At 44.8% G+C, this 13,591-nt stretch overlaps 1 protein-coding gene across 2 annotated transcripts in view; it reads left to right on the top strand.

The window, feature by feature from the left end:
• Positions 1-13,591, top strand: part of LOC139559367 (CUB and sushi domain-containing protein 3-like) — a 700,638-nt gene that overhangs the window by 487,883 nt on the left and 199,164 nt on the right. For both annotated transcript variants that reach the window (XM_071375335.1, XM_071375334.1), the window contains exons 26-28: positions 7,757-7,959; positions 8,420-8,611; positions 10,036-10,174. In XM_071375335.1, coding sequence (XP_071231436.1) covers positions 7,757-7,959; positions 8,420-8,611; positions 10,036-10,174 — 534 coding nt within the window. The remainder of the gene's footprint in view (positions 1-7,756; positions 7,960-8,419; positions 8,612-10,035; positions 10,175-13,591) is intronic.

The following is a 13,591-nucleotide window of genomic DNA, read 5'->3' as shown; positions in this document are numbered from 1 at the left end:
TGGTTCCAAACTTCTTCTATTTAGGGATGATGGAGGACACTGTGTTCTTGGGGACCTTCAATGTTGCAAAAATGTTTTGCTACCCTTCCCCAGATCTATGCCTCGACACAGTCCTGTCTTGGAGCGCTATGAACATTTCCTTCAACCTCATGGCTTGGTTTTTGCTCTGACATGCACTGTCAACTATGAGACCTTATATAGACAGGTGTGTGCCTTTCCAAATCATGTCCAATCAATTGAATTTACCACAGGTGGACTCCAAACAAGTTGTAGAAACGTCTCAAGGATGATCAATGGAAACAGGATGCACCTGAGCTCAATTTAGAGTCTCATAGGAAAGGGTCTGAATACTTATGTAAATAAGGCAGTTGTGTTTTTTTATTTTTAATACATTTGTAAAAATTTCGAAAAACCTGTTTTCACTTTATCATTATGGTGTATTGCGTGTAGAGTGCTGAGGATTTCGTTTTATTTCATCCATTTTAGAATTAGGCTGTAACGTAACAAAATGTGGAAAAAGTCAAGGGGTTTGAATACTTTCCCAAGGCTCTGTACATTATTATATTAGCAGGACAGTGTAAAGTCCATTATCCATCTGAATAATATGAATTAGGCTGTTTGAGAAGGTTTGAATTCTAAGCAACCTGCCTACACATTGTTTGAAGTACAATAGACCGACAGAGCTACTGTAGTAGGTCAAAGCTGTGTGCTGGAAAAGCATGGGTGAGGTAGTCATTGTGGTGTTCATGTGAGTTTTCTTTATTTTCGGCTTCAGAACAATGCCTCCGTCTCACTTAAAACATATATTTTTTAACATTTCTATGGTTTTTACACCGAAAGGTGATTATACAAAAGCATAATTCAACATACTGTAACACAGCAATAAAAGTAAAAGTCAATTAGCCTATCTCAGAGATAAAAAGAGAGATTGAAAGTCTGACAGGAGATCCTCTCAGAAATACAACAAGTAGAACTGATTGGACTTGGTGCTTCAATGGGAATGTTGGCTAGAAAAACAAGAAACATACAGAAGATGTTTTATTGTCCTTGCCAAAGTCTAAATATACTTTTTAAGCTTCCCTGAAACAGGAGCAAAATAATCTGCATATGATCCTTTTCAATTGGAATGCAGTTCTATTCATTCCACAGTTACATTGAGTTTACAAAACATTAGGAACACTCTTTCCATGACAGACTGACCAGGTGAATCCAGGTGAAAGCTATGATCTCTTATTGATGTCACTTGTTAAATCCACTTCAATCAGATGAAGGGAAGGAGACAAGAATGATTTTTAAGCCTTGAGACAATTGAAACATGGATTGTGTATGTGTGCTATTCAGAGGGTGAATGGGCAAGACAGAAGATTGAAGTGCCTTTGAATAAAGTATGGGCGTAGGTGCCAGGTTTGAATGTGTCAAGAACTGCAACGCTGCTGGGGTTTTCACACTAAACAGTTTCCAGTGTGTATCAAGAATGGTCCATGACCCAAAGGACATCCAGCCAACTTGACACAGCTGTGATAAGAATTGGAATCAACATGGGCCAGCATCCTTGTGGAACACTTTCGATACCTTGTAGTGTCCAAGCACCAACAAATTGAGGCTGTTCTGAGGTCAAAAGTGAGTGCAACTCAATATTAGGAAGGTGTTCTTAATGTTTTGAACACTCAGTGTTTTCTACTACTATAGTTCGCCCCCTTTTTTTTGCTGGCTTCCAGGCATTTACTCATTCATTAACATGAATTTGGAATGAGGACTGTGTGGCTAGTTGGGCATTTGTGGATCCACTTGTTGGAGAAGTGTGCCAGGTCAGTCGGAAAGCATCACAACCTCTCCCTTGACTACTGTCACATTACGTGGCTCAAGAGCGAGGAATGAAGTGAGGCAAACTCCTTCATGTTCTGCGCCAGCAGATGGCCTGTGCTGCTGCTCCCCCTGACATCATAGTCATTCACCTTGGTAGAAACTAATTGGGACACACAAAGGGGACAGCCCTGGTGTCAGATGCAAACTGATTCGGAGGTAGTCATCCGAACAACGATGGTCTACTCTGACATAGCGCAGCAGAGGAGTTTGATGTTTCAATGGGAGGAGGACAAGCGCATAAAGATGGCCCGGTGATCTGTCACCCAGCTGATTTTAATATTTCTCCATGGCAGGCGCATCCTCACAATCCGCCCCTCTGCCAAAAAGCACTGTGTCCCTGGGCAGTACTGTAAGGATGGTGTGCATCTCACGGATGAGGGTCCTCTTCCATGAGAGTCTGAGTGCTGGTCTCTCCTCCGTTCTAGCAAGATGCACACAGTAGTACACACCACCACTCTCACTTGCCTGCATCTCCAAAAACCCAAAGGCTCTTTTAAGAGCCACTTAACCTGTCTGGGAATGGGGTTCCAACAGCCAATGAAATTGCAGGGCGCCAAATTCAATCAACAGAAATCTCATAATTCAAATTTCTCAAACATACAAGTATTAGACACCATTTTAAAGATAAACTTCTCGTTAATCCAACCACAGTGTCCGATTTCAAAAAGGCTTTTCGGCGAAAGCACAACATATCGTTATGTTAGGTCAGCAACTAGTCGCAGAAAGCAAACAGCCATTTTCCAACCAAAGAGAGGAGTCACAAAAAGCAGAAATAGAGATAAAGTTAATCACTAACCTTTGATATTCTTCATCAGATAACACTCCCGGGACATCATGTTACACAATACATGTATGTTTTGTTCGATCAAGTTCATATTTATATCCAAAAACCTCCGTTTACATTTGGCTTTGCCTCCAAAACATCCCGTGAATTTGCACAGAGCCACATCAATTTACAGAAATACTCATAAAGATACAAGTATTATGCACAGAATTATAGATATACTTCTCCTTAATGCAAACGCTTTGTCAGATTTCAAAAAAGCTTTACGGAAAAAGCAAACCATGCAATAATCTGAGTACAGCGCTCAGAGACCAAAACAAGCCAAACATATACCCGCCATGTTGCGGAATCAACAGAAGTCAGAAATAGTATTATAAATATTACCTTACCTTTGATGATCTTCATCAGAATGCACTCCCAGGAATCCCAGTTCCACAATAAATGTTTGTTTAGTTCGATAAAGTCCATAATTTATGTCCAAATACCTCGCGCCTTGAGTTCACAAATCCAAATTCATGATGCGCGATCATTAGGCCCAGACAAAAAGTCAAAAAGTTCCGTTACAGTCCGTAGAAACATGTCAAACGATGTATGGAATCAATCTTTAGGATGTATTTAACATAAATCTTCAATAATGTTCCAACCGGAGAATTCCTTTGTCTTTAGAATTGCAATGGAACGCAGGTCGCTCTCCCGTTGAACGGGCGTGGTCAGCTCATGCCACTCTGGCAGACCTCTGACTCATTCAGCTCCCATTCCCCCCTCCTTTACAGTAGAACCATCAAACAAGGTTCTAAAGACTGTTTACATCTAGTGGAAGCCTTAGGAAGAGCAATTTGACCCCATAGACACTGTATATTCGATAGGTGATGAGTTGAAAACTACAAACCTCAGATTTCCCACTTCCTGGTTGGATTTTTCTCAGGTTTTCGTCTGCCAGTTCTGTTACACTCACAGACATCATTCAAACCTTTTTAGAAACTTCAGTGTTTTCTATCCAAATCTACTAATAATATATATTAGCATATATTAGCAACTGGGCCTGAGTAGCAGGCAGTTTACTCTGGGCACGCTTTTCATCCAAACGTGAAAATGCTGCCCCCTATCCCAAAGAAGTTAATACATGAAAATGAGTGTGTGTGTGTGTGTGTGTGTGTGTGTGTGTGTGTGTGTGTGTGTGTGTGTGTGTGTGTGTGTGTGTGTGTGTGTGTGTGTGTGTGTGTGTGTGTGTGTGTGTGTGTGTGTGTGTGTGTGTGTGTGTGTGTGTGTGTGTGTGTGTGTGCGTGCGTGCGTGCGTGCGTGCGTGCGTGCGTGCGTGCGTGCGTGCGTGCGTGCGTGCGTGCGTGCGTGCGTGCGTGCGTGCGTGCGTGCGTGCGTGCGTGCGTGCGTGCGTGCGTCGGGAGGGAGGGAGGGAGGGAGGGAGGGAGGGAGGGAGGGAGGGAGGGAGGGAGGGAGGGAGGGAGGGAGGGAGGGAGGGAGGGAGGGAGGGAGGGAGGGAGGGAGGGAGGGGGCTGTCAAAACTATAAACGAAAGAAATGTCAATCTTCAGATCAACAGGCAGTAACTTTAACCACTACACTACGAATACTGTTGTCACATTCGCTGGAATAAATATCGGACCAAGGCGCAGCGGATGTTGAGTTCCACATAATTGAATGATAAAGTGAAACTTAACAAAGACAAAAACAAAAAAACAATAAACTAACAACGAACCGTGATGACAGGGGTGCTACGTGCACTAACTCAAAACAATATCCCATCAACACAGGTGGACAAAAGCTACCTAAATATGATCCCTAATTATGGACAACGATTACCAGCTGCCTCTAATTGGGAATCATACACAATCACCAACATAGAAAAACAAACCTAGAACCCCACATATAATAATAAACTAGACTAACCCCCCCCAGTCACGCCCTGACCTACTCTACCATAGAAAATAAGGACTCTCTATGGTCAGGACGTGGCAGTACCCCCCCCCCCCCCCCCCCAAGGCGCGGAAAACCTGAAGCCAAAAGGGAGTGTTAGGGCGGGTGTCTCGTGTCGGTGGCGGCTCTGGTGCAGGACGAAGAACCCTCTCATCCCGCGGATCCGCCAGCATCGGGGGCGGCTCTGGTGCGGGCCGAAGAACCCGCTCATCCTGCGGATCCAGCCATAGACCCAGGCTGAACGCTGTGCATGGACTGGACCTAGACGCCGAGGAAGGCTCCTGCCATGGAGCGGGACTGGACACCGGCCCTGGCCTGGACATCGGTGCAGAGGAAGACTCCTGCCATGGAGCGGGACTGGACGCCGTGTCTGGACTGGGCATCGGCGCAGAGGAGGGCTCCTGCCATGGAGCTGGACTGGACGCCGTGTTTGGACTGGACATCGGCGCAGGTGAAGGCTCCCGCCATGGAGCGGGACTGGATGCAGTGCCTGGACTGGGCACCAACGCAGAAGAAGACTCTGGCCTTGGAGCTGGACTGGACGCCATGCTCAGACTGGGCGTCAGCGCAGTGGAGGGCTCCGGCCATGGAGCTGGAGGTTCCGGACCATTGACCGTCGCAGGAGGTTCCGGACCGTGGACCGTCGCAGGAGTTTCCGGACCGTGGACCGTCGCAGGAGTTTCCGGACCGTGGACCGTCGCAGGAGGTTCCGGACCGTGGACCGTCTCAGGAGCGTGGACCGTCTCAACTGTCGCCGGAAGCGCTGGACTGGGAACCGTCGCCGAGAGCTCTGGACTGGGAACCGTCGCCGGTAGCTCTGGACTGGGGACCGTCGCCGGAAGCTCTGAACTGGGGACCGTCGCCTGAAGCTCTGGACTGGGGAGGCGCACTGGAGGCCTGATGCGTGGGGCCGGCACAGGTGGCACCGGACTGTTGACACGCACCTCAGGGCGTAGCAGGCACAGGACGCACTGGACTGGGAAGGCGCACGGAGGCCTAGTGCGTGGAGCCGGCACAGGTGGCGCCAGACTGGTGACACGCACTTCGGGTCGAGTGCGGGGAGCAGGCACAGGGCGTACCTGACTGGGAAAGTGCACTTGAGGGAGAGTGCGAGGAGCAGGCACAGGACGTACCGGACTGGGGACACAAACTTCAGGGACAGTGCGAGGAGCAGGCACAGGACGTACTGGGCTGTGAAGGTGCATTGGAGACATAGAAAATAAGGACTCTCTATGGTCAGGACGTGACACCTGTTCTTAAAACATTGACTATGACAGACCATTTAAATGGACAGTCTGGAAGATTTTGTTCCAAAATGATTTTGTTCATTCACTCAGTACTGATTGATTTATTTTATTTATCTTGCTTGGTTAAAATACAATAGTCTAACACAGATGATTTGATGATAACAGACTCGTTTAATCATGTAGCTAACCAAGTTAGCAAGCATGTCATTTTCTTTTGACTGCGCACAGCAGGTTGCAAAACTTACTCAAGCTGAGAGTAAGTTCGATTAATCTACCCCGTGGTACACCAGAATATGGCCCGTCAAGTCATCAGGCAAAAGCGGGGAGGAAAGGCAGATAGTGTTTTTATCAAAAGCAATGACATTTACATGTGAAAACACAGAATCCTACTCATTACCACACATGCTAAATTACCTCACTTTGCGCCGACTTCGCTGTCAGACAGAGCGGGGCACCTACCCAGCTAATCAAAATATATGTTTTTCATTTATTGATTATCTACAGTAGCCTAGGTTTGTTCACATAGATTTCTTATGACTGGCAGCATGGTGCAAGCAGCTGTGTTGTTGCCGAGCAACTGACCCGGTGTTAGAACTCTGAACTTTGGCTAAAAAATATGCTACCATCGTCAGAAATGCTACATAAAGTTAGCACATTGTTGGTTCTTAATGGACAGAAATGAGCACGTGAGAGCAATAAATTATAAATATAATCAAAACTGTTTCCCGACAAACTTTTTTTCCACCTAAAACTAACGGACGGCTCATGACGAGAGGCGGGGAGTGTGTTTGTACCTCCAATCAAATTGATTTGCCAAGTTTAATCGACATTGGTGTCATATTGGCTTAGATATGATGGTGAATTTAATCAATCCCTACTATAGTGATCAGCGTGACTATAATAGTGAAGATCTGAACGTCCATTCCAGCAGGGGTACAGGAGTACAGGGTGTCCCTCTGTCCTCTCTCCAGTCTAGTCTACAGATGCCAGATACTTCTTTGTTTTTTGCCTGTCCTGCACATCTTCGACCCCAGGGCTGGACAGCCTAATGAGACTCAAATGCTCAATCATAGAGTCAATTATTAGTATTGCATGGAGCCGGAATGGTGTAACCTTGGAGGCAAACAATTTGTTCTGTTCCAACTCCCAGTGGCACACCTCGTTTGAAATCATATTTTTATTCATGACTTTCTTTATTTTCTTCCACTGGTGTCTTGATCAGCACAGTCTGCTGAATGGTGATGTGAAAGGAGTGTTATGACCACGTGCACCAATTACCTGCCAGGTTTTCTGACTTATAGCTCGTTGCTCGTAGCTTGATGTCTCTACAACATCATTATGCCTAGATAGGCACCTCAGTTTTGCATCACAACAGCACTTTTCCATGCAAAAGAAAAAGGCACTGGGGCTTTCAGCTGAGTGCTTGCATTTTCTCAAAAAGGAACATCAAAAACCATGGAAGAAATATGCACAAACCCTCAGATTTAGAACAAACTGTATTGCTAGCAATGCAGAACAAACTGTGGTTGTATTAGGAAACAGCTGTGTTGGTGTAACACATTCAGTGATTTGACTTGATTTATAAAAATTTTGTCCATGAGGAGCAAAGGTCACCCACAAATTTTCTCCACCGCACTGTTTTGGCAAATTTATCAAGTTATTTCTATGAGTATTGCAATTGTAACATCTCTGTTATTACTCTGTTATTCCATGATTTATTGCAAGTAATATACAGCAGCCTAGGGTGGCAGTACTTTCTCAAAATTCCTAGGTTTTACAGAAATCCTGGTGGAAGGATTCCAGATTTACTGATTCCAGGAATTTTCCAACTGGGATTTCTGGAAAACCTGGGGGTTTAGGGAACGTTACAGGAAGTTTGCAACCCTGCTGTAGTGTACATGATCATTTTCCTCCTCCTTATTTCTCAGCCTGCAGTTCCTGGCCTTCGACACAGAGGCATCCCATGACATCCTCAAGGTGTGGGACGGCCCTCCTGAGAATGAGATGTCCCTGAGGGAGGTGTCTGGCTCTCTGCTCCCCGAGGGGATCCACAGCACCCTCAACCTGGTCACCATCCAGTTTGAGACTGACTTCTACATCAGCAAGTCCGGCTTCGCTATCGAATTCTCAAGTGAGTAGTCTGTTTGTGAAAAGTCTTGGAAGTTTGTATCTTCAAAAGCAATAAAGTCTCAGTTTTCGATTCATAAAGTCTAACACTGAGAAAGAGGGTAAAGTGCAGGTTTGGGATACTGTGTGAGAGTTTTTTTTGGCTACTGTTTGCAAAACTCTTTGAAGTTTAAATCATCAAAATTGTTGCTCTTCTCTGTGTCAGCTTTACTGTGTCAGTTTCAGTACATCAGTTAGAATGTACATGTTTGGGTTACCTGCTAAGAATGTGGTATTGTATGTGTTTGACTCTGTGATTGAAAACTTCACTCATCGTATTATCTGGGGACTTTAATTGACTCGATACTTAAAACCAGACATACAAACTGTTTATCTGTTATATATAAGACACTGTCAACCCACTGTTAACATAAAACCTATCTGCATAGACTCACTTGATTCCCTCCCTACGTTGTGACCGGCAGGTTCGGTGGCCACAGCCTGCAGAGACCCAGGTGTACCCATGAACGGCAGTCGTAACGGGGACGGGCGAGAGCCGGGTGACACCGTCACCGTTCTCTGTGACCCTGGGTATGAGCTCCAGGGAGAGATGAAGATTACCTGTATCCAGGTGGAGAACCGCTACTACTGGCAACCCAGCCCTCCTGTCTGCATAGGTGAGTGCTTTAATTACAGTTAGGGCTAGGAGATATTCCTCAGCACATCACCTGACCAGGAAAGGACCCTTGGCTCTAGTTATAGCTTTGTATTGAGGTCAGTACTGTTAAGTTCTAATTATTACAGTAAGAACTCGACGGACACTAGGAAAGCTTAAACCAAGTGTATTCTTCTCAGAGGGTCAATACAGCTGCATTAGACAAAGACATGTTTTTACCCGTGGTAGTATACATACCCCACTTTGGGTGGAGTCTCCTCCTTATCAGTACTGCCACATGTGACCGTTGTCCCTGCACTCAGCCCCTCCTAAGCTTACTTATGGCACCCCTCATGTCTCTATTATAACTACTGATTAATAATATAACTAATGATTAATAATAGTTAAAGCTCAGAAATCCAAACATGTCAGTACAAACAGGTAGAGCCTGGGGTTTGTATTGAGGTGAGTACTAACAGGTGGAGCCTGGGGTTTGTATTGAGTTGAGTACTAACAGGTGGAGCCTGGGGTTTGTATTGAGTTGAGTACTAACAGGTGGAGCCTGGGGTTTGTATTGAGTTGAGTACTAACAGGTGGAGCCTGGGGTTTGTATTGAGGATTTTCCACTGACCACTATGTGTGAGCTGAGCAGGGAAAAACTCTTGGCTGTCCTTATGGCCTTCTGTTGAGGTGAGTGCTTACAGGTAGATCCAGCAGTTTTCCTCTCTCTAACCTTACTTTCTCTCAATAGTTGTCTGTTGACTCCCATCTAAAGGAGCTGTAACAAGAAAAGAGCTCTGGGACAACTATCACGTAGCAGCCCATTGGTGTTGCAGAGACACTTAGACCTGGCAACCCAGCCCAGGCTCCTAGCCTGCTAATAAACATATTGTATCCCTGAATGTTGCAGAACCTAGCACCAAGCTGTACTTGAGCTCTAAAGCCAATGAGATGACTGACTGTCATTGCTTTCCAACAATTTTGAACAAGGCAAGCCATTGATGAATATCAAATTATTGGACGCAGAGCCGAAGATCCTTCTCACTTTTCAGAGACGGCATACTTATAAGAAGTACCTTGACGAAACCTCAAGCATTCTTGTGTTTTAATGTGTTTTTGTACAAGGCGTCTGTGTGGAGAATTTGATCTCTCAAAACTCAATATATCAGTTACCATTATGGTTACAAAATCCCCAGGTCTTCCAGAAATCCTGGTTGGATTATTCCAGATTTCCTGCATATTTCCTTCTGAGTCCAGAAATCTTCCAACCAGGGTTTCTGAAAAATCTGAGGATTTTGGGAAAGTTATGAGAATTTTGCAACCCTATCCACCATTAAATCTCCACAGAATATCATGCAGTTTTCTGACTACAGAATAACAGAGACAGTTCATCTAAAGAGTGTCAGAGTTAGTATATTTTTAATTTGCTCACTTCTTCTCTTTCAGCCCCCTGTGGAGGAAACTTGACTGGATCCAATGGCTTCATCCTGTCTCCCAACTTCCCCCATCCCTACCCCCACAGCAAGGACTGTGATTGGCTAATAGCTGTCAACTCGGACTATGTCCTATCTCTGGCCTTCATCAGGTAACGTGGCAGCATATTAGACGCTAATACAGTTGAAGTTGGAAGTTTACATACACCTTAGCCAAATACATTTAAACTCTGTTTTTCACAATTCCTGACATTTAATCCTCGTAAAAATTCCCTGTCTTAGGTCAGTTAGGATCACCACTTTATTTTGAGAATGTGAAATGTCAGAATAATAGTAGAGAGAATGATTTATTCCAGCTTTTATTTATTTCATCACATTCCCAGTGGGTCAGAAGTTCACATACACTCAATTAGTATTAGGTAGCATTGCCATTAAATTGTTTAACTTGGGTCAAACGTTTCAGGTAGCCTTCCACAAGCTTCCTACAATAAGTTGGTTGAATTTTGGCCCATTCCTCCTGACAGAGCTGGTGTAAATGAGTCAGGTTTGTAGGCCTCCTTGTTCACACACACTTTTTCAGTTCTGCCCGCACATGTTCTATAGGAATGAGGTCAGGGCTTTGTAATGGCCACTCAAATACCTTGACTTTGTTGTCCTTAAGCCATTTTGCCACAACTTTGGAAGTATGCTTGGGGTCATTGTCCATTTGGAAGACCCATTTGCGACCAAGCTTTAACTTCCTGACTGATGTCTTGAGATGTTGCTTCAATATATCCACATAATTTTACATCCTCATGATGCCATCTATTTTGTGAAGTGCACCAGTCCCTCCTGCAACAAAACACCCCCACAACATGATGCTGCCTCCCCTGTGCATCGCGGTTGAGATGGTGTTCTTCGGCTTGCAAGCCTACTCCTTTTTCCTACAAACATAACGATGGTCATTATGACCAAACAGTTCTATTTTTGTTTCATCAGACCAGAGGACATTTCTCCAAAAAGTACGATCTTTGTCCCCATGTGCAGTTCCAAACCGTAGTCTGTCTTTTTTATGGTGGTTTTGAAGCAGTGGCTTCTTCCTTGCTGAGCGACCTTTCAGGTTATGTCGATATAGGACTCGTTTTACTATGGATATAGATAATTTTGTACCTGTTTCCTCCAGCATCTTCACAAGGTCCTTTGCTGTTGTTCTGGGATTGATTGGCACTTTTCGCATCAAAGTACTTTCATCTCTAGGAGACAGAAAGCATCTCCTTCCTGAGCGGTATGATGGCTGCATGGTCCCATGGTGTTTATACTTGCGTACTATTGTTTGTACAGATGAACGTGGTACCTTCAGGCGTTTGGAAATTGCTCCCAAGGATGAACGAGACTTGTGGAGGTCTACAATAATTTTTTTGAGGTCTTGGCTGATATCTTTTGATTTTCCCATGATGTCAAGCAAAGAGGCACTGAGTTTGAAGGCAGGCCTTGAAATACATCCACAGGTACACCTCCAATTGACTCAAATGATGTCAATTAGCCTATCAGAAGCTTCTAAAGCTATGACATAATTTTCTGGAATTTTCCAAGCTGTTTAAAATCACAGTCAACTTAGTGTATGTAAACTTCTGACCCACTGGAATTGTGATACAGTGAATTATAAGTTAAATAATCTGTCTGTAAACAATTGTTGGAAAAATTACTTGTGTCATGCTCAAAGTAGATGGCCTAATTGACTTGCCAAAACTATATTTTGTTAACAAGATATTTGTGAAGTGGTTGAAAAAACAGTTTTAATGACTCCAACCTAAGTGTATGTAAACTTCCGACTTCAACTGTAGGTGCTAGTTTTCTCCGAAGTGATTAAGGCCTACTCTCCCTATCAGTTCCACTGAATGCACACATGCAGGCAAGGTGGCCATTAATGGGAATTTTGTCACAATCACATTGAGGGGTGTGAGGTGATTATACAACGATCTCTGCTAACTGCTATCACTGTTATATTAAGATGCAATTCATGTGTTCGGCGGATAATTAGCTTCCCCAGCTGGACTTCCTTGCTTTGACCTTTCTCAGCTCCCCACTTTTAAGGTGCTGTATCAAGACATCTCGGCCTGCGTTGACTGATGCAGCCAATTAATAGAAGAAAAAAGCAAGAACTTAATGTGTTTCACACCTCAATTGCGTACAGTTTTTCATTTAACCTTTGGCAGCGGCAAGGCTTGAGCAGGCGCAGGGGCCTTCCATGGCAGACAGGGGCCAAAGGTCAAAAGGGGGTTAAGTTTGACTGCCGATAGGCTACACAGTGTGGTGTATAGCTGACAGATGTTACCGCTGCTGCCTCACTCTAAGTTAAACCTCTAACTTAAAGCTGTGTGTGTGTGTGTGTGTGTGTGTGTGTGTGTGTGTGTGTGTGTGTGTGTGTGTGTGTGTGTGTGTGTGTGTGTGTGTGTGTGTGTGTGTGTGTGTGTGTGTGTGTGTGTGTGTGTGTGTGTGTGTGTGTGTCAGATTGAGGACTAAGGATGAGAGATTGAGAGAGAGAGATTGAGGACTACGGGAGGGAGAGAGAGATTGAGGACAGAGAGAGAGAGAGAGAGAGAGAGAGAGAGAGAGAGAGAGAGAGAGAGAGAGAGAGAGAGAGAGAGAGAGAGAGAGAGAGAGAGAGAGAGAGAGAGAGAGAGAGAGAGAGAGAGAGAGAGAGAGAGAGAGAGAGAGAGAGAGAGAGAGAGATTGAGGACAGAGAGAGAGAGAGAGAGAGAGAGAGAGAGAGAGAGAGAGAGAGAGAGAGAGAGAGAGAGAGAGAGAGAGAGAGAGAGAGAGAGAGAGATTGAGAGAGATTGAGGACAGAGAGAGAGATTGAGGACAGAGAGAGAGAGAGAGAGAGAGAGAGAGAGAGGAAAGAGAGAGAGAGAGAGAGAGAGAGAGAGAGAAAGAGAGAGAGAGAGAGAGAGAGAGAGAGAGAGAGAGAGAGAGAGAGAGAGAGAGAGAGAGAGAGAGAGAGAGAGAGAGAGAGAGAGAGAACCAAAAAGGAGCACGGGCTAACTTTAAACATATCTTCAGTTTTTTTGTTAGCGCTAGCTAAATTAGCGCCAGCTAGCAACAGCAGCAGACAAACAAATTGGTTGCTATGGCAACGGGGCAGCAGAACAGCGCAGCAGTAGTAGCAGAGCCCACAGGCACCATGTCCACACTCCCCCTCAGCGCAGAATCCATTCTCTACCCTAAAGAGGCCAAAAATGACACAACGAGGAAAGCTTTTAAACAGAAACTACTAAAGGGGAGGCCAGAAACCCTTTTTGCAGACCTCTACAAAAACGGTGACATGAGTAATCTCATCTTCCTCACTGACCAGCCAAATGCATGGCGCTCAGCAGTGTGCTCTCACTACCCATCCATAAAGAAAGAGGGAATCTGTAATGGGTGGAAGCTGAAAATCAAAGAGACAGACGAACCTGATAGCACCATGATAACAATCAACCTCTACAAGACTGGGACTGTCATGGTGCAATGTAACATTAGGCTGTTTGAAACAGACTTTCAGACCATTAAGGAGAGAGCGGAGAGAGAGGACACCACCAGTGACATGC

The sequence above is a fragment of the Salvelinus alpinus genome, chromosome 29 (assembly GCF_045679555.1).
Source record: "Salvelinus alpinus chromosome 29, SLU_Salpinus.1, whole genome shotgun sequence".
NCBI lineage: Eukaryota > Metazoa > Chordata > Actinopteri > Salmoniformes > Salmonidae > Salvelinus > Salvelinus alpinus.
The sequence above is the reverse complement of the archived record's forward strand: the minus strand, read 5'-3'. Positions and strand labels throughout refer to the sequence as shown.